General features: G+C 53.4%; 6 protein-coding genes across 6 annotated transcripts; 2 read left to right on the top strand and 4 right to left on the bottom strand.

Moving 5' to 3' along the window:
• Positions 1-1,707: 1,707 nt before the first annotated feature.
• Positions 1,708-2,595, top strand: CABS01_09367 (uncharacterized protein; the record flags this gene model as incomplete). The annotated part of the gene is made up of 2 exons (XM_060542724.1): positions 1,708-1,952; positions 2,022-2,595. The coding sequence occupies 2 exons, from the start codon at positions 1,708-1,710 to the stop codon at positions 2,593-2,595; spliced, it is 819 nt and encodes a 272-aa protein (XP_060400451.1).
• Positions 2,596-3,329: 734 nt separating this feature from the next.
• Positions 3,330-5,468, bottom strand: CABS01_09366 (DEAD/DEAH box helicase; the record flags this gene model as incomplete). Its single annotated transcript, XM_060542723.1, has 1 exon — positions 3,330-5,468. The coding sequence occupies one exon, from the start codon at positions 5,466-5,468 to the stop codon at positions 3,330-3,332; it is 2,139 nt and encodes a 712-aa protein (XP_060400450.1).
• Positions 5,469-10,521: 5,053 nt separating this feature from the next.
• On the bottom strand, positions 10,522-12,347 carry CABS01_09365 (immunogenic protein; the record flags this gene model as incomplete). The annotated part of the gene is made up of 3 exons (XM_060542722.1): positions 10,522-11,757; positions 11,814-12,003; positions 12,061-12,347. 3 exons carry the CDS (start codon positions 12,345-12,347, stop codon positions 10,522-10,524), a joined length of 1,713 nt encoding a protein of 570 aa, XP_060400449.1.
• Positions 12,348-13,422: 1,075 nt separating this feature from the next.
• CABS01_09364 (uncharacterized protein) lies at positions 13,423-13,722 on the top strand (the record flags this gene model as incomplete). Its single annotated transcript, XM_060542721.1, has 1 exon — positions 13,423-13,722. The coding sequence occupies one exon, from the start codon at positions 13,423-13,425 to the stop codon at positions 13,720-13,722; it is 300 nt and encodes a 99-aa protein (XP_060400448.1).
• Positions 13,723-15,552: 1,830 nt separating this feature from the next.
• On the bottom strand, positions 15,553-16,026 carry CABS01_09363 (uncharacterized protein; the record flags this gene model as incomplete). The annotated part of the gene is made up of 1 exon (XM_060542720.1): positions 15,553-16,026. One exon carries the CDS (start codon positions 16,024-16,026, stop codon positions 15,553-15,555), a length of 474 nt encoding a protein of 157 aa, XP_060400447.1.
• A 3,078-nt stretch (positions 16,027-19,104) lies between these two features.
• Positions 19,105-19,550, bottom strand: CABS01_09362 (uncharacterized protein; the record flags this gene model as incomplete). The annotated part of the gene is made up of 2 exons (XM_060542719.1): positions 19,105-19,188; positions 19,254-19,550. 2 exons carry the CDS (start codon positions 19,548-19,550, stop codon positions 19,105-19,107), a joined length of 381 nt encoding a protein of 126 aa, XP_060400446.1.

Genomic DNA, 19,550 nt, shown 5'->3' with positions numbered 1-19,550 from the left:
CTCTACTAGAGACTCGGGTTTAAGTCAAACGACACGATCGATGTTGATAGACAGTGGCAATACACGTTCGCGGCCAAGACTAAGGATTGAAGAACCTGGCGGCCCCGAAATCGCATTTTGGTTCTCGTGGTACTTTCCCATCCCTCTCTGCCCCTCTATTAATATCTCTTTGGCAACCGCATCCTTTCACTGCCGGCAGATCAGATGGTCGCTCACATAAGCTCAAAAAAGCCCGCAAGCGTGGGATGCACCCACTTGTACGACTGCACTCCAGCCTTGTCTTACACTCCTCCGATCACCACCAGAGCCAGAATAGAGGCTTATTTTCGGTCGACCAGCACACCGGCTGAACAAGCGAATGCATGTAGTATGTAGTGCATACTGCCTGCTTGGTGTTTCGCCACACTTGCTGGCAGGCATACATTGTGGATGGTCATCAGAATGCGGCCTGCTCGGGTTGATGGTTAATCCAGCCGATTGCCTCCTAAGGTATTTGGTCGTCAGTCGATCCTTACCTGAGCTGGGGTATCAAGGCACTCCTCAACGTGCCAGTACGGTGCCGGCTTCTCGGATCCGGGTATCGTGGGAAGATGTGCCCAACGGGCGCTTATCATCATGGACCCCATGCGCGGTTCCAGCATCATCACAATCACGTTGTTGGTTTCAACCTCCGGGATATGAAGCATCCATCGTCGTGTGTCTTCTGCAGAAAGAAGGACAAGTTTGCTGACTTTTCTTGCTGGTATCCTGCTGCATCTGCTGTTGCATCGCACCAGCATAGCACGAACAAGCTGATCTCACCTTGCTCACCCACCTACTCCGTAGTCCGTACTGCAGTAATTATGTGCAATCCAACATGGCCAACCAACCTCCCATTCACCGGCCAATCCTATTGGCATTCAATACTGCAACAGCAGTGGCCCCCGAAGCCCCCCTCCCCCCTGCTCTCATCGAGGCGGGTATTGTGCGCAACGTCGCATCTTGCCGCCCCCATTGGCTCATCCGCACGGGGGCCGACCAATTGAACGGCCCCTCTCGAACTCGGCGCTTAGCATCCCTCATCACCTCCGCTCCTCATTGGACCTCCCCGTTGTGACGGCGCACCGTCGGTCAACCACGGCACATGCAGCTCAGCGACCCTTTCAACCCCCATTGCCCTGAGCTTACCCGGCCACCCGCCCGCCTGGCCCCCTCTTTGGATAGGTGAATGGCGATGAATGAATGGAGCAAATGGGCGGCGGCGAATGGTTTGACCTGCAGAAGGGAGGGAGATATGGCCCTTAAACTGTCACCCTGCCCCCATCCGACCCATTGAGAGGCTCATTCTTTACTCGTGGTCCCCTTTTCTCACTCTTCACTCTTATTGAAGATTCGACCTCTTGTCGAAACGACGAAGACGACAGCAAAGCTCGAATCCCGCAAGGCTGATCGCGAGCTTCTTCTCATTGCGTTCGAGTGCTGGGTACTTGGCCAATGTGAAACCCCATTGTTTGCTTTGGCGAACAACCGCGCCTAGGAATACAAGGAACTCACTTCAAACCCCCAAAAGTCTTGGCAAAGAGAGGCACAGAGAGGGGAGAGAGTTACAACCCAACGACTTCATTAAGAGGACAAAACCCCCTCAGGCGACACGGGCATTGACACACCTCTCATCAAACACGCATACACGATAAGAAACGGAGGAGAGCAGAAGGAGAGGAAGGAAAGATGACGTACAAGATCTTGCACAGGAAATGGCTGCTGCGGAAATGGATGTGGACGCTCATGCCGCTGGAGCTGGCCGGCCTCGTCCCGCTCCTCGTTCTCTTCGGCATCGCGCAGCCGGACCTCTACCGGACCAAGCTCTGGGAGGTCGGGCACGCCTACGGCTTCAACTCGAACCCAAAGATGATTCTCTACGCCTACGCGAACTATGAGCCGTACCCCAAGGTCCCCTTTGTATGGACACGAACGTGAGTCCTCGCCGTCTTCTGTTCCCTTCTACCAAAGGACCATCACAGCTAAACCTTTTGAAATCACAGACTCACAGACTTCAACGTCGCCATCTCGGTCATCACCCTCTTCCTCCTCCTCACCAAACTCGTCGCCTTCATCATGAAGTTCTGGTTCCCCCTCCTCGCCGCCGGCATCAACGTCGCCATGGTCGCCCTCTACACCGTCTCCGTCTACGGCCAAATGGGACCCGACCACGCCGACCCGCGCTACCCGTCCTCGATCGCCTGGTACATCACCAAGTCGTGCGACTACGCCCGCCCCTTTAGCGCCTACAAGAGCTGCCAGCTCGCAAAGGGCACCTTTGCCGTCACGGTCTACATGCTCGCGCTCTACCTCGCCAACTTGGGCATCGCGCTGTACGTGCTGTGGCCGAACGCGGGCGACAAAGTCGACGGCGACGAGGACGATGATGGCAGGGGAAGCAGCGACGGCAGCTCGCCGGTGGATTATGCGAAGGAGGGGAGGGAGTGGGAGATGAGGGATTGGCATGCCAAGGGCGGGCCGGCGAGTCCGCGGGTCGGGGTCGTGCCGTATACCCCCAGGACGCAGGCTTTCCATACGCTTGATAGGAAGTTGCCGTTGAGGCAGCAGTATGGTTAAAGCCGGATGGTGTGTTGGTGGAGGGGGGAAGGAGAAGATTATGTGGAAAGACGGAGAGCTTTTAAATGTTTGGATGATGGATGATGGTGGCTGTGAAGAACATCGCTTCTTCTACATTCTCTACAGTCTACAGGAGGCGCCGGCGTGTTTTCAACTCTATTATTTCATTGTCTATTTATTTTCCATTTTAATGTTGAATATACCACCCATCTGATGAAGTCATACATTCGAGAGTAAGAGGGAAAACCCAACTCTTGACTTCGAGATTACAAGACTCTGGGCTAATCAGGTCAATTCCATCAAAAGCAGAAAGAGTTTATGTCAGATTCTTATGCATTCTGTCCAATCGACGAGAAGTGTTTGTTTCCTCCTCACTTCACGTACTCTCCCAAGCAAACCAACCCCTTTTCGGAAGTGTGTGTATATTCACGGGATAGCAAAAGAACGACCTGACGCATTTCTCACGTTCACCTGAAAACGGACCGCAAGGTCTTCAACTGATGACCTCCTAGCTTGCCTTCAAACGACACTTTCGCGGCCTCACGCCTCGATTCAAATTTGTTCCACGTCAAGCGGCTGGGATCATTCTGAGATGAGAGGGCCTACATAGAGCCATCCAGCTGCCAGTCCACATCAACGGCAATACACACCAGTGCGAACCAGCCGCTATCCAAATGCAAGAAGAAAAAATGCTTTTATTTTCAACGCCTTCTTGAAGACGGAAACCTGCTCCCTCAATCATCGATACCGCCCCATTCGGCGCCAGCCTCGTCATCACCCACCCTCCTTGCATTCTTAATCCGAATCTTATTCGCGGCCGTGGCCCCCTCCCTATTCGCATCCTTGCGCCTCTCCCACTTACTCTTTGACGAAATCATGGCCGCCCCGTGGCTCCGCCTCGCCTCGACGCCCTTTTCCCGGATCTTCTTCTTGTCCTCCTTGCTCACGTTCGGCAGCGCGTCGAGCAGCCACTTTTGCACGTTCGCCTCCTCGCCCTTCTTGCCCGCCTGCCTCTCGCTCGCGGCGATGACGTTGGCGACCGTCTTGACAAAGGGGATATCGTCCGTCGTGTAAAACGTGACGGCGACGCCGCCCTCGCGGCCCGCGCGGCCGGTTCGTCCCGCGCGGTGGACGTACGCGGCGCTCGAGCCGGGCACGTCGTAGTTCACGACGCCGTTGACGCCAGCAAAGTCCACGCCGCGCGCGAGCACGTCCGTCGTGATGAGGATCCAGATCTCGCCGGCGCGGAAGCGGCGCATGATGTTCGCGCGAGCCTTGTCGGCGAGGCCGCTGTGCAGGGCGGCGATTCTGGTGGGACCGCCGGCGGCGAGGGGGATGTCGTATTTGAGCTCCTCTTCCAGGGCCGTGGCGCGCTCAATGGTCTGGGTGAAGACCAGGAACGGAGGCCGGAGAGGTGGTCCCGAGTCGTCTCCTGCTGTGGGGTGAAGGAGCTGGCGGAGACCCAATAGCTTTCCCTTCTCAGTTGCGGTGTAGATCAACTTGTGTGTAACGTTGGGGACGGCCGTGTCCTTCAGACCGACTACCAAACGAACCAACGGTTTGGATGCTGGTCTCGCCAACTGTGCCTCAGTCACCAAAGTCTCAATGTTTGACCCGAAAGTCGCAGACCAGAACGTAGTTCTCAGCTCCGGGTTAGGACAAGCAGACCAGATCGCCATGGTCTGTTCGCGGAATAGGGGGTCCAACAACACATCCGCCTCGTCAAGAATCAATGATGTTACAGTCGGAACTTTGCGATCCTTCTTTGACGACGCCGTAAGGAAGTTGTAGAATAGTGCGGGTGTTGTGACGAGGATGTCAGCCTTTACGACAGACTTTGACTTGACCTGCTCGGTCTCGCTGTCCTCGTCCTCATCCTCATCATCTTCTGACTTCCCGCTCTCTTCCTCTTCCTCGTCCTCGTCCTCGTCCTCATCCTCGCTCTCGGCCTTATCTTCTTCCGCAACTGCGAAGCGCATGCCCTTCTTCATGCCGGCGATCTTGATGCCAGAGTTCAAGGCCAGCTTGCGTCCCTCGTTCACAATCTGGAAAACTAGCTCCCTTGTCGGCGCAATGATGATCGCAGACAAATCATGCTTATCCTTGTCATCGCCGGACTCTCTCTTATGCATGATGGAGTTGATCGCGGGGATCAGGAAGCTGATCGTCTTTCCACTGCCTGTCGGCGCAACGGCAAGGAAATCCACACCCTTTGAGACATCTCCAAGCTCCTCATTATTCGGCACTTCTTTCAGTGCCAGTTCTGGCTTCAGCAACAGAGGCAAGGCGCCCAGCTGCACCTCGGTCGGCACCTTGAATCCCTGATGCGTGAGGTTGTCCGCCAGCAGCGGCGCAATGTTGTAGTTCGTCCGAAGCTCGCGGAAAGAGGTCAAGGGCTGCGGGTGCAGCTGGTTCGTCTCCTTCTCAACCTCGACAGCGACCTTCTTCTTCTTGCTCTTGGTGACCTTGGAGGCCTTCTTGTGGCGCTCGGAGAGGAGCGTAAGCTTCAGTCGGTGGGAGCGAAGGATCTGTCGGCACTCGTCCTCGGGGAGCAGAGTCGCCTTTACAGAAGACGCCTTGTCGGCCTTTTTGGCTTTCGCAGCGGGCTGTTTGACATTTTCGGATTCTTTAGGGGTTTCGGACTTGGGGGGCGCGAAGAAATCGACCTCGGGCAGTTGTTCCTCTTCCTTCTCTTCGATCTCTTCTTTGCCTCGCTTCCTCTTATTGCCCCGCGCTGAAGACACCTCGTCATGGAAAAGTTGGGGGTTCGTTCGGTTGCCGGCGGATGGCAGGTTGGCCGCTCCTTTGTTCGCGTTCTTGGCACCCTTAGCAGGCTGTTTTATGCCGCGCGACAACACTTTGAGAATATCCATGGTTGATTTTGCAGTTTCCAAATGGAAGAGATCCCAAACTTTGTCCGCCGGCTTTCCTACAGTTGCGCCTGGCATGGAAATTTTAAAGTGGGAATGCGGACCGTTCCCGCACAGTTTCTGCACTGTACGGAAGCATCGACTTTCGGATTGATCAACTTCACCTCAAGGACGCCTACTTTAACAGCGACTGTAGTCAGCCGTTCGTGAAGGAGTACATTGGAACCACTTTAGCAGTAATTCTACAGAGGGCTGTATGCTATTGCTTTAAGATGTCTTGGTCGCTCTTGTTGCTTCTCTCGACCTTTTCTTACTTCTCTGAAATATCTCAACATGAATAAAGTGAGTTGACGTTCATTTGGTATTTGTCACCATGTGATCGAGCCGAGACCCTTAGATGCAATATCAAATGGAATTTGAGATTGAGTGAACGACTATGTTTTTGAGTCTAACAGCCTCTTCTATGTGCCTTGATTCCTCTCGTCTTTATGGTAGTCTTTAGTAGGCTCTAGTTCATGCAGCTTGACATAAGACCATGAAGGCTGCTCTAGCTTTGCTGCTGTTTCGCTGGAACATGGATCGATCGGAAGCTATGACCATTCAAGTTCCATCGCGGCTTCAAGGCTCACAAATAGAGAAGAGTGTTGCTGGATTTTACTTCTTACGAAAGCCACAGAGATACAATCCCAATCAGCTTCTGGTTCGAGCAGTAAAGCCAAGTTCAGGGGGATAAGAGGATAAATTGAGTATCAACAAGCACTTTGATAAGCCACCAACTCTTCATTGAAATAAATAGTCACTCAAGTTCTGAGGTTCTTCAACGAGTTGAGCTCCTTGATCAAGTAAATGCCTGTTAAGAGAATCTTGCCTGTCTTGGCCAGTGAACTCGTTTGAAGACGACTACGAGCGCTCTCGATTGTCCAAGGGTCTCCCTCGAAGCCAGGGGCTCCAAATTCAATTGACGAGAGCACAGAGTTCAACTTACTCTCTTCCAATCATTTATACTGCGTCGAGTGCTTCAGAAACATGCATGCCGCCCTCCGAGGATTTATCTAACTTCAAATGAAGCGAAGACCAAGGATTGGACATAAGGAGGCGCTTGATATGATAGACCATCTGACTTCCCGCTTTTCCAGTAAATTCGTATGTACGCACTTGCTTTTTGATCATTCGAGAGCCCCAGAACACAAGTACCGTCAAAGTCCATTCATTGTCTCTTCTGGCTTTATTCCTCAGAGCTACAAGTCTAAGATTGCCTTACGTATATATTTGAGCCAAGAGTCCCTTATAACAGCCTCATAGCATCTGAATTCGCAATGTTCTTCTCATAAAAGTGAAGGTTTCTATTGTATCTGGTCAAGCTTTTCTTCATGGGCTCATGTTGAACCGTAACTTATAGGAATTTCGTCTCATCTTGAACATCATGTTTTTTCCCCAGATTAATACAAAGGATTCAGTATTTAAGTTGTCTCAAACGGTCACAAATGTCCCTATAGCAGTAATCATCTTTGCGGCGTCGTTTATTCTGCAGTATTCACTAGATCGGTCCATCCAACATTGTGTATGAGTCCTTCTGCGGTGCTTATTTCCTGTTGCTCTTTGTATTCATGTGCCCAAGTGAAGGTAGTATACAGCCAGCCTCTTCGCCACCTTCGACGTATTCGTAGAAGCTTAGAGACAGGCTACGACCAGTGCTGAACGAGGCGAAAGTCTCTAGTCGTCCGTCATTACCTGGTATTGTCTTATACCTTCAACATCGAGAATTCCGGCTGCCCTTGACCAGGACTACACCAGCACCGTCTCATGCAGCACTAATGACTTGCCTTAGCTGTGGGAGGTCAGACCTATGGGCAGGCTATGAGCATCAGCAGACACGTGACACGTTTTCCATGCTGAGGCAAATAATCAGAGGATCAACTTGAGGTGCTCTCCTCCAGCTGAGGAGAGGGCCAAGATTTTACTTACAGACGGATAGGTACGTCCAAAGGAAGTTGAAACTGGAGTGAAGCAATAAGCGCCTTCTTCACCGAACACACGCAGGAAATACATCGGTGGTTCTAGAGGAAATTCCAACATCCCTTGCGAAGTTCTTAGGTGTTTAGATACAATTCTAAAATTGTTCGCTCCTGTCGTTGGCTGAGGGGAAAGTGGCGAGCCAGAATGGTTGACAGCCCTCGTTCCTGACCATGCTTAGCTTCGCTAAAGCATCGAAGGTTCCAGCATGCCTCTGCCTTATTGCCATTTGCTGCAATTTCTGCTGCGTTGCTTCCCCTCTACACCTAATTATCGGCCTCACAGCATGGCCTGAGGCGAGTGCGCGCTTCCGAGCTCCCATAACGAAGGCTGAATATTGCTATTCCTTTCCTAACGTTACGGATACTTGCTGTCACTTTGCTCACACTGTATATCGACCATGATCTTGATGCTTCCATTCTCAAGATCTCTCAAACACCTCAAAATTGGACCTGCTTCCGTTGTCTCCTCTGAATACATCATCACCTTCTCCACCACAGGAAAACACTTACTCGCATTATCCACACCCACAAGCAGGATTAAAGGTTCAAGATAAAGTGGGAAAGAAAAAAAGCCCACAGCTCCTTCTCCACCACTATCAAGTCTTGAATAGAGTCTAGACCTGCATGTGCGGATATCGACCCACCCTAGCAATGTGGATAACAGAGATTCGCGCCGACTTTACATCCAACTTCAACCCTCGGCATCCCCGCCCGTCGTAACATTTCCTTAATCTAAGTATGCAAGTCATTATCTCACGATCCACGAGATCATTCCCAGATTTCGAAAGAGAATTCTTTAGACTGACGTTGATTGGTCAAGGCATTTGAGCCTGTCCAACATCATCCCAAGAGACAGACAGACTAGGCAGACAGGGGAAGAAAACTCGTTCTTTTGTTTAGGAAGCTTTGATAACATCTTTACTTTGGACCATGCTCATTACCGTACATACCGTACCGTTTTAGAACCCCCAAAAACGGTCTCCTGGGCTCTGGTCATAGCAAATGGCTCAAGTTAAAACATTTACGTAAACCCGTCTCGGAAAGACAAATATCGAGATGAACTTGATCATAGCACTTTCTCTCTTCTGTGAGAACTCGCAAGACACACACGATGACCATGGAGCGGCAACCAAGCCCACCGTTCATCCGCCCTATCAGGTCTCCGAGCTCGTCAATAGCCAGCCCGATATCAAAGCTCTTCCGCGCTCCCCCAAAATATCTCGTCTCGACTCCAAGGGGTTGTCCTCATACACGAGAGGAAGCAGTTCTAGGACCTCAATCTCATGAATGGACACGACGCCATGGACTCTCAACTCAGCCACCTCCAGGTACAAATCTCCGAGACCTCTCACACGGAACATTGCAAGATCCTGAGGACTAGAACGCTGTACCGAAGAAGCTTAAATCGTCCAAGCCCATAAAGTACTGATGGCCCTACGCCTTTTCCCTGTCGCAGCGCTGGGTGCGCATCAGTCAAACACGCACTCCACCCGTGACCTTACACATCCACCCTCACACGAACATCACCTTCCAAAACGACAGCCCCGGTACCCCTCCTTTCGCATATACGAAGAGCGGCCAAAGTGACATACAGACCTCACCCAAACACACGCGCACACACGCAAGAGGCGAGACGAACCTGAGGCACATGCAGCTACTGCGAAAGAGATCCATCCGTCCGTCCATCCGTTCGCCTCCCCCTCAAAGGAGGAGACCTATGCTCGTGCTTCGAACACGAGGCCAGACGAAGAACGAAGAGAGGCGCACGCTTCGCCTTCGCCGTCACTTTCCGCACTGACATGAAGTTCTTGCTCCTCCTCTGCATCCGATCGCATCTCACCCCTTCCTTGCCTGGGTCTGCGTCCCGACTCCTGCGGTCTTCGAGAGCGGATGTGACCCAGCCCACATGTGATGCCAAGCGATAGACAAACGCAAGGCACCTCTCGATTCAATCTCAATCGCGATCTGACAATCTGCCTTACCATTTCAGCTTCATCTGACGCAAATCAGAAACCTGGGGTACATGGACGACGAGTCGGCCATAGAATCGCGTAGCGTTGCATCCGTTTCACGCTTGTCGACTGACCCCTTCTGGAACACGAAGTCGACAGTCTCTCGATCCGGACGGAGCTCGCGTGGTGAAAAAGGATGGGGTACGGAGTTGAAGTAAGTGAGCTTGGACCTGTCATGCTTAGACACAATAACTGACTGACCGTTATCGAAACTAGACTTATACGTCAAAACGTCGAGGACGCGGACGGGCCTGACTGACATGACTTACGTGTACACGGCAGAGCGAACAAGACCGAGCCACAGGAAATTGACTCACATGTCACAAGTGTCACATGGCGCAAGAGATCAAGGGGGAACGCACACACGATTCTAGACAACACGCAACGAGCTTCTATTAAGTATTAAGTGAATGCGAACAAGCTGACACCGGCCCTAGTGGCCAGCACAGACGGTTCCATGCAGTCTTTTTCCACCAACAGCATCTCCAAACTCAAATCTGACGATTCCTGACCCTAGCCCGATATGAACCAACACACACAAGAGGTCCGTCCATCTTGTCGGACCAAGGCGCTTCGAATTTTTTGTCGTGGGTATTTTCTTCTCGTGTTCTTGTCTGGAGCGACGGGTATAACTGGGTATCAAAGCATCAAAGCAGGATACTTGTGGAAAACAAAATCAAAACAAGAAAACAAGGAGCAGAAATGACTTCGAAACGACTGAAAGTGGAACGGAATCACCTCCCGCCAGTTTTCGCCTTCCGATGCGTGTGCTGTGTAAAGAGGGAAATAGGAAAGGGTATCAGGTAGAACCAGTCTTGACGGGGTATCTTGAAATGCAGGTCCGATTCCAGACAAACCCATCCAAGTGAAATGAGTTGTCACGTGATGTTGCTCTTCCTCCGAATCTCAATCCGATGCTATTGCACTTTTTTTGTGGCGTTTTGTTATACGTTTTTTGCTTCATTCAGTTGATCATGACGACCGACGCTGGCTCTTGCGACGAAGAGACAGCGAACCCCATCTCGCATTCTATGCGGCGGCGGTGACGGGGGCGGGAGTGGAAGAAGCGACGTTCTCGGGCTTGTTCTCGGGCTCCTCAGTGGCCTTGGAGGTCTCGGCAGCAGGAGTCTCGGTGGCGACAGCAGGGGTCTCCTCGGGCTTCTCCTCAGTCTTCTCGAGCTTGTCGGCAGGCTTCTCAGTCTTGCCACGGCCCTTGATGGTAGCACGGAGCTTGGAGAAGGCGCTGGTCTTCTCCTGCTTCTCAGCCTCCTCGTTGTCGGAGTGGGCAGGGGACTTGGCAGGGGACTTGTCACGCTTGCCGAAGCCGAAGGGAAGGGAAGACTTGCGCTTCTCCTTGAGGTCAGGGCGGGGCTCGCCGTTGGTGGCGGGGGTGACCTCCTTGTTCTCGACGGGAACGGTGCCAGGGTTGGCAACGTCGACAGCGAGGGGAGTGGTGGCCTCAACGGGAGGAATGACGGGGGCGGACTCAGCAGCGGGAGTGACCTCGGTCTCCTTGGCCGGGGCGGGAGTCTCAGCCTCAACAGCGGCGGCAGCCTTCTTCTCCTTCTTGCCGAAGACACCGAAGATGCTGTTGCGCTTGGTGGGAAGGGGCTTCTTCTCCTCCTTGGCGGCCTCGACGGGCTTGTCCTCAGCAGCGGTCTCAGTGGCAGCGGCGACAGGAGTCTCAGCAGCGGGGGTGACGGGGGCCTCGACAGCGGGGACCTCAGCGACGGGGGTCTCGGTGGCAGCAGGGACAGCGGGGGTCTCCTCCTTGGGAGTCTCGGCGACAGCGGGGACAACAGGAGTCTCCTCCTTCTCCTCCTTCTTAGACTCCTCCTTCTTGCCGAGCAGGCTGCCGAAGATGGAGGCACGCTTGCGGCTGGCAGAGCGACGCTTAGGCTCCTCCTTCTTGGCCTCCTCCTCCTTAGGGGTCTCAGCAACGGCCTCCTCAGTGGCGGGGACAGCGGCGGTCTCAGCAGCAGGGGTCTCGGTGGCGGTGACAGCCTCAGTAGCGGGGGCCTCGACAGCCTTCTCCTCCTTCTTCTCCTCCTTCTTGGCGGGCTTGAAAGCCTCCAGTGCAGTCTTGTAGGCCTCAGTCTCGGTAACGGTGGAAGCGAGCTCCTTGGCCTCGGCGACCTTGAGCTTCAGCTGGGAGATCCAGTTGTCGCGGTCCTCGGCGTTGGCAGCCTTGAAGGTGTGCTTGTGGCCCTTGGCGGTGAAATGGAACTTGTTAGCGCCATCGGCAGCAGGCTCAGAGGCATCGGCCTAGAGAATAGTCGTTAGCATGATATTATTGGTGTAAGTCATAGTGTGAAACATACCAAGTTGATGACACCCTGGGGAGCGGTCTTGTCACCGAAGAAGAGGAGACCCTTGCCGGTGTGGGAAGCCCAGGCGGCGTTGTGGTGGGCAGTCTCGGTAGACTTCTCGCTCTTCAGGTAAGAGGAGAGGTTCTTGGACTCGACAGCGTCGGATCCGAACCAGAAGAACTCCTTGGAGTAGATGAAGTTCCTGGGGAATAGCCGTTAGCACATGCGACACAATGATCTTGAAGCGCGCTGTACTTACTTGGGGAAGTTAATGCCCTTGTGCTCGAGGGTGCCCTCCTCGACGGGGACAACCTCCTTCTTGGCCTCCTCAACGGGGGCAGCAGCCTCAGTGGCACCGGCCTCAGCAGGTGTCTCGGTGGCGGTGGTGGTAGCCGGGGTCTCGGTGGCAGTCTCGGCGGCGACAGGGGCGGCAGCGGGAGTCTCCGTGGTCTCGACGGGCTTCGTCTCGGCGGCAGGGGCCTCGGCCGTGGTGGTGGCAGGGACAGTCTCCTTGGGGACCTCGACGGGCTTCTGTTCTTCGGCCATTGTGTATGATGTGTGGTGTTGGAAAGGGGAATTGGGTATCAAAAAGTCAGGCGGTAGACTTGGGTATCACAATGAAAAGGTCTTTTAGAAAAGCACTACTAAAAGTACTGTATTGGTCGTGTCGAGGGGGTGGTGTAAGGTCTTGGGGGTATAAAGGAGTTCAAGAATAGAACCTCTTCTGGGGAATAATGGCAAGAAAAAAAGAAGACCTGTAAATGGTGGCAGAGGAAAGACGGGAGAGGGAGAGAAGAAAATGGGAGGTAGAGCGGGTTGCTGGGGGTACTTATTTGCGAGAGGGTGACGAGAAGAGGCTTTGCCCTTGCCAGGAGGCCCGGTTGATGGAGGCTCACACGGTCCAGTCAGTTCCTTGCGAAGGAGGAAAAAAGAGGCGTGGGCCCGTCGTGAGTGGCTACCCCCGGGTAGGATAGAGGTGAGGTACCTTGGAGTGTGCGTGTAGGTACTTTGACGAAGGAAGGAGGGAGGCGTGGGTAGCTGGGCAGACAGACAGAGAACGACCGATGAGTGGAAGTGTGTCAGTCAGTGTCAGTCTAGGTAGACGGCGGCACTGGCGTGGGAGGTTGATGAGCGGTAGATGGCTTGGACGAGAACGGTGGGAATGCGATACGGTGTAAGACTGTGAGGTAGGTAGACCGTATGGCGGGTACGAAGTACCGTACGATCAGACCGTATGTAAAGCGATGGGGGAGAGACTCGAGAGAGGGAGAAGGGATCGCAAAGGGCCAGTCAGAGTGGTCGTCTGAGCTTGATGAGAGAGCGCAGGCAAGTGCGACGAGGATGGGAGGTCTGCTGGTCTGCTGGAGAGCTTGGGCGCGAAGGAAAGTGAGGAGGACGAGAGAGGTCCAAGGTGTGTGAGTGGTGAGTCGCGAGTGTGGTGTGTGTGAGGTTCAACAAGCATGCGATGAAGGACAGGGGTCCGGGAAAGAAGCCGTTCCAAACGGATACTTTTTAGTGGGGGTACTTTCCCTCGCTGTCGCGGCCCTGTCACCAATGTACCTACCTTACTGGATGTACTCACCTACCAGAGGCTGCTGCACATAGCATTCAATACTGCGTAATGTGTATGGCATGGCATCACTTACCTTTCTTTTTCCGGCCTGCTTATTTCTATCTCTTCTGTTCCGTACCTGGGGTCAATCTCTGCCTCTCTCTCGACTCGTCATACGCGGCTTACCTGATCTCCATGTTGAGATGTTACTCCGTACTGGTGGTTGCGATGCGCATCTCGGGAAATGGAAATGGGACACGATCAAGCCTCCAGTTGAGGTACGAGATGCCCTGGTCTAGCAAGAAGATAAGATACTTTAGTTTCCCCTACTTTCAGCAGCACGAGCGAGTGCCTCAATGCTTGCGATGAGGTACACGTACTTGTACCTTAAAATGGGAGGTGGGGCATGGCATTTAGTAACTCTTCCCCTGTCGCTATGATTTTTTGGCGTGTTTCCCGCTCTCAGTTGCGTTGCCAGAGAGTCAGAGGAGAACGAACTGAACGTCGCGTGCTGGCCCGTGCTGCGCGCAAGCGAGTGGGACGAAATTGCCAGACCCGTACGGAATACCTCAGGTACCCTGCCCTACCTTTAGCTGCATGTGCTTGGGATCGAACTGCGTGTTGCGTTCTTCTTCTGTTTCTTCGTGTCGTATCGTGTGTGCAAGGCGAGAGAGAGAGACTGGAAGAGTGAGAGAACCGTATTGGTAGTGTAGAGAGCCAAAGTAGCCAGAGACTCACATGTAGCGGTACGTGACCCAGTCGCCGCGCCTAGATACGTACTGCGGTATACAAGATACTAACTACATGGGGGCCCAGAAAGAAAAGAGAGTGCAGGACGAGCAAGATGCAAAAGACGGACAGGGGGGTACAAGGACGAGCCTTTCCACACTTTGGACAGCGTCAGGGGTGTGGTACAGAGGTACATGAACATCCATGCCCATGCCTCGCCATTCCCTGCCTGGACCCTGCTGCTTTGCCGGGAACATGCCATGGTGACCCACTCCCGCCGCCATTCCCAGACGTTAGTGGCTGTCCTAATTCATTTGTTAATCTTTTTTTTCTGAATGAATCTTTTTTTCGTTGCTTCTTCTCTCTAATACGCAGCAGCTACGCAGCAACGCGCCCAGAAAGATAGTATGTAGAGAGAAGGAGAGAAAAGTCGTTCGCCGGTTGCCCCTCCGATGCGACGACGCTATTATCCGTATAGGATAAGGTATCCGTACCTTCAACCACAGGCTCCGTTGTATCTTTTGTTGTTGGAAAGAATGGGAACAACGAGAAGAAGAGAACCAAACCAACCGGTGTTGAAACATCGTAGCCGCCGCAGACTCCCGCTCCCTTCTTTACGCCGCCGCATCCCGCCGGCCCAGCAACCGTTTAAATCGTTTTTTCTTTCTAGACCTTTTCTCGTTCTGTCGTACGCGACCAACAGATTATCAAAATTCACAGTGGACCATAACGAGATGGCTGGGTGATTTCGATACGCGCTGAACCCGGGCCTGGAACCTAGCACCCGGCCGGGTCCCTTTTACAGAATCCAACAGACTGTCTCCATCCAGCCAGATAAGGTATGGATTAGAAAGGGAAACGAAGAAAAAAGGGGTGCCCGCGACGGCGGCCGTCCACGTTCGCAGACTCGCAAAGCAGACGTCGCAGTTTCGCTACTAGGAATATTATTAGTTGAACCAGCTGGCGCTGACTGCCTGACTCTGGGAGGCTTCGCTCGGCCTCCTGTCACCGGCGGGATGTGTGTGTAATAAAGTTCCCTTCTTGGTGACTCATGTCGCACTGTAATCTTCAGTCCAGGCCTCTTCTCCTGATACCGCTACTTTCTCCCTGGACCGTTTCTGGTTCACCGTCTGTATCCCTCTCTTAGAGTGCTAAAAGTATTGGAAGTATCCAAGGAGTATTGGGTACCGTTACATTCGATGGCCAGACCTCGAGGCCGTGACGATCGAAAAGTGGATGAGGGGATGTTGAAGGCTGGCATGAACGAATGAAAAGGATACGATGCTCTCGCGCCACAGGCTCGCAGTACCAAACTTCCATGGTTCCTCACCACTTCCCACACACACTGCTTAGAAACAAAACAACAAAAATGGAGTGAAAAATAGAAACGAGAGGCTTCTCAGGAAAGTCGGAAGAAAGAAAAGCAGTCCCTACGCGTATGTGGCATATCGATTCCAAAACAGATTCACTTCAAAATGGCTTCTCATCCAGCCAGAAAACTCGCGTGATGTCCTGCAGCAAGCCCATGACGGACGTCATATTGCGGCCGCCCACCCTTTCGAGGGTGATGCCGTTGAATGCGCTCCATTCTCGTGCATTGCATAGGCAAGCTTTTTGCAGGGCAAATCGCGACACCACCAAAAGTAGAGGTGTGCCCACCCTGCAACCACAACGCACCTCCCACGACCACCTCAGAGAATGAATGGATGGGTAGCAATGAGAACCAGACGAGAGCTTCAAGACTGGTTGGTTGGCTCCCCGATACTCGCCTGGTACAGTACCTAAAAGGCACAAATACTCGCCGTAGGCACATAAATCCGATCGATCGTTCTCACGCTCCGTAATCCGTCTTCCAGATGTGTTCTCGTTCGCCGTATGGGCCGGCTCCCTCTGCCCTACACGAACACATGGGAAACGTTGGAACGAGCGGCCAAGTGCCGGCATGGCTGGGCAACCTGTAGCGGTTGCCTTCCATACCGTCGCCTTTCATATTCCGCCCTCCGTTCTGAAGGGAATCTCCCGTCTTCTCAAACTGTACTGTTCATTCCCACCGTTTCCGCGCCCTCAGCCCAGCCCAGTGCCGTTCCTTTAACCTCGTCCACTAGTCCCTTCCATAGCACATCGCTAGAAACCCCCGAATGAGTTGCGTGTGTCGTTGGAACTTGGCAATTTTGAGGGACCACCACGCTCGCCTACTACGGCTGCAAAACGGGACTCGAACTTCGGAGAGAGGGTATGCGCTAAATTCCTCACTATTTTGCGACACGCGCCTTTGTCCTGTTAGGTCATTTTTTCAAAGGGGAGCGAGACATGGCCGGTCCCTCGTTAAAGCAGAAAACCCTTGGGGCCAAAGATCCACATGGCCAACGAGTGTGTGGGCTTGCAGGCAAGGGGAGAAGCCTGAGAGGGGATAGGAAGAGGAAGAATAGGAGTCAAGGTGGTCCCCTATTAAAACGACGACCACGCCATAGGGCCACGATGGAGAAAATGGGGGGCCAGTACGCTACCTCACGCTTCCTCGTCCAGATGTGCCGCTAGTCCTGCTAGCTGCATCCTCTTTAAAACCATGTGACTCAGGCAAGATACCGTCTTAGCAAGATTTATCCAGAGCGGGAGTGTCGATCAGTCTGCGCACCTTATCCCAAGGCTTCATTGGACTCGTCGCACGACAACTGACTGCGCTGATGGAGGGGCATAACGGTGTGGGTGTGAGAGGTACTGCGTGTGAGTGTGTCGCGTCTTCCATGGACTCGATGGCGCGCTCTCATTCAGAGTTCGCCCAGCATTCGTCAAGTTGTGAGCCAAGTGAGGCCGGGCAATGATATGCGGCGGCCAGCCTGAGGGCCTTTGCGCCTGCGCCCTGCGAGACTGTGCAGAGGCGGCGCCATGTATTTCCATCTGTGTCCGTAGATAGACGTACTGTAACCTGCCAGTCCTGCCAGTCACCGTTAGGTTGTCTCCTTTTATCCTAGGCGTGCTTCTTGTGCTTCATTGACATGACAATGCAGGGCAAGCAGCCAAATGTTTCGGACTCTGCCTCCCTCCCGTAGCGCGGTCTTGGTGTTCACTCGTCGGTTGCGCCAATCTGTATCTCGTAGTTGACTTGTGTCCATGGATATTGCATCTTGACTCTCAAGGCGTGGCGCCACTCGGTAACCGTACGGATACAGGATTCTCCTTTCTGGGGGGCGCGCCGCGTTACTGTCGTCGTAACGGTAGCAGACCTGAAAAGGAGAAGTCGTTCAAAGAAGACTCGACTGAGGCCGGCACGATGGATCCACTGTAGGAGACGACAAGAGACCATTCTCATGACAATCAGAAACAACAGCCGCCCGACACTGTGCAACTGCCAATCAATCGGAGATCCACAGGCCCTTGACTTGGACCCATTCCGCATATTTGATCCAAACAATCCTAGCTGCCGCCAGGCCCAGTCTTGGTCAACAGACAGGGACTGACGGGGATGTAGGGGGCCGTTCCCCTGCCTCTCATGATCAGAGGTCACCTACGGGAATTTTTCTTTCCTCTCGAGATTCTCAGGACCACAGCGTAAGAACAGGATACATTAAATCCCCTCCACCGTCCGGTCCTGACTGTTGGCCTGGAAATAGGCACACATTGCTGACCCGACGGCTTCCCCAATCAAGTCTTTCGGAAGTTCAGAATCCAGAGTCCAGACGCCAAACGCCAAACGACACTCCATCAACAGCTCCGTTTGGGCGCGTGTCCATCAAGACTCTAGACCTGCCAAGAGGACTTGCGGCTGACTCTAGCCCGCCGGATTCCCAGACCAGACCCCTCGAACGCAGCACAGCATATCCCCAACGAAGCGAGGTTTGTATTCGCACAAAGTACCCGCCATCGTTTGGACATTGCTTGCTGCTTGGGTGACCATCCGTGACGGGGACCAGATGCAGATGCGCAGGGACGGCAAATTACGGCCACTGCCGAGCTAAAAATTGCTGACGGACACGGCCTTCATTTCAACAAAGAGCCTTGGGCCGTCCGAGTCGGCCACTATTGGCTCCGTGGGGTTCCAGCGCGGCGCTACCATCGCGATCCCATTTAACCACTTGGCCATTCTCGCCTGAAGCGTACCTAGCTTGTAAATTAGGTGATGAATGATTGCGCCCCAATATCTGTGCCTGACATTGAGCAAGCCATGACAGACGTTCCGAGCTGGTTGACGGGCGACAGCGGACAGTCAGTCCGTCACGGACAACGAGACCGAAATCAGAAAGGCTAATATTCGGAGAGTCATGCTTGGCCACTATGCGGTGCCCCTGAACGGCGCGATCTTGTCCTAACATCTAGCTGATCGACATGCCTGATGTCGTTGGAAGGCCATCGGGAGGTCAACCGAATTCGTCTGCTCGAGGTGGCCGACCGCTCTTTTGATCGGTTTGGAATTCCATGGGATGGGTTGGCTTGGGATGAAGGGGCCACCCGTGGAATGCGATTCGATATCCAGGATGCCCATGAAGTGAAAGCCGAATGAATGTCGACTTATGCCGTCAGATGCCACCACCAAGCCCTGTCAAATGCGGGCTGCGCGTACCTCAGTCAGAACTGTCCTTCACAACCCTGTTAGCTAATTCCTGGTCTATCTCTGCTTTGATTTTACTTCCTAGGTTGGGAAGTCGCATTTGCAGCGGATTCTCATGTGGACCCACATTGCGACCAGTCATGCTGGCGGTGGCTCCAGGGAGAGGCCCGGCAGCCGGAGAACAGCTCATTGCTGTGGGACGGAGACTCGGAGCCGGGCGTTCGTTGCCCCTCGAATTCAAGATCCGCGATGGTATCGCTTCTTGTCGCCTAAGTGGGGTTTTGGGCGATGATGAGGATAGCGAGCAAGGTTCACGCGGATCCCATAACACTTCAAATTACCATTTCTAGGCTTTGTCTTGACTGAGGTAAAATAGAGTTGGCAGTTGGAATCTTCGGCAGACAGCGAATGCGTTCATCAGACCACGTAGGTACTTCGTACGGGTAGACGAATGCAGCCCTGCTTGGCTAAAAGACTTAGATGGCGAAATCGTCATCTCCCCGATCTCGCTGCAGAGCGCAGGCCACCTCGCCATCATCTCCCTGATCTGTCTCGACGAACTGCAGCATCGAGCAGCCGAACGCCCTGGTTTAAAACGGGGCCGTGGTTGCAGTCTCAGATACACATGACCGGAGGCGGAGGGGCACGGAAGGTGAAAGGTTCTGGTGGCCTGGCTGGGAATGGTGTCAATGATGACTGGTATCGTATCGGATCGCCTGGCGTGAATCCTAGCACCAGGAATCTCGCGGGTGGGTGCAGCCGAATCAGATTGCTCCGGGTCGGTAGTTTGGGAACGTATTGATGTATCTGTGCCTGTATGCTGAAGGCCCGAGACGGCAGATCTGGTTGGGTCTTTTGAGTTGTCAATTATGTTGTAGTGTCTGGTCGGTTCTCGGCCAAGAATCAGGATCGTGACTGACAT

This window comes from Colletotrichum abscissum, assembly GCF_030869225.1.
Source record: "Colletotrichum abscissum strain IMI 504890 chromosome Unknown Scaffold_22.1, whole genome shotgun sequence".
NCBI lineage: Eukaryota > Fungi > Ascomycota > Sordariomycetes > Glomerellales > Glomerellaceae > Colletotrichum > Colletotrichum abscissum.
This window is presented reverse-complemented; position numbering and strand designations above follow the sequence as displayed.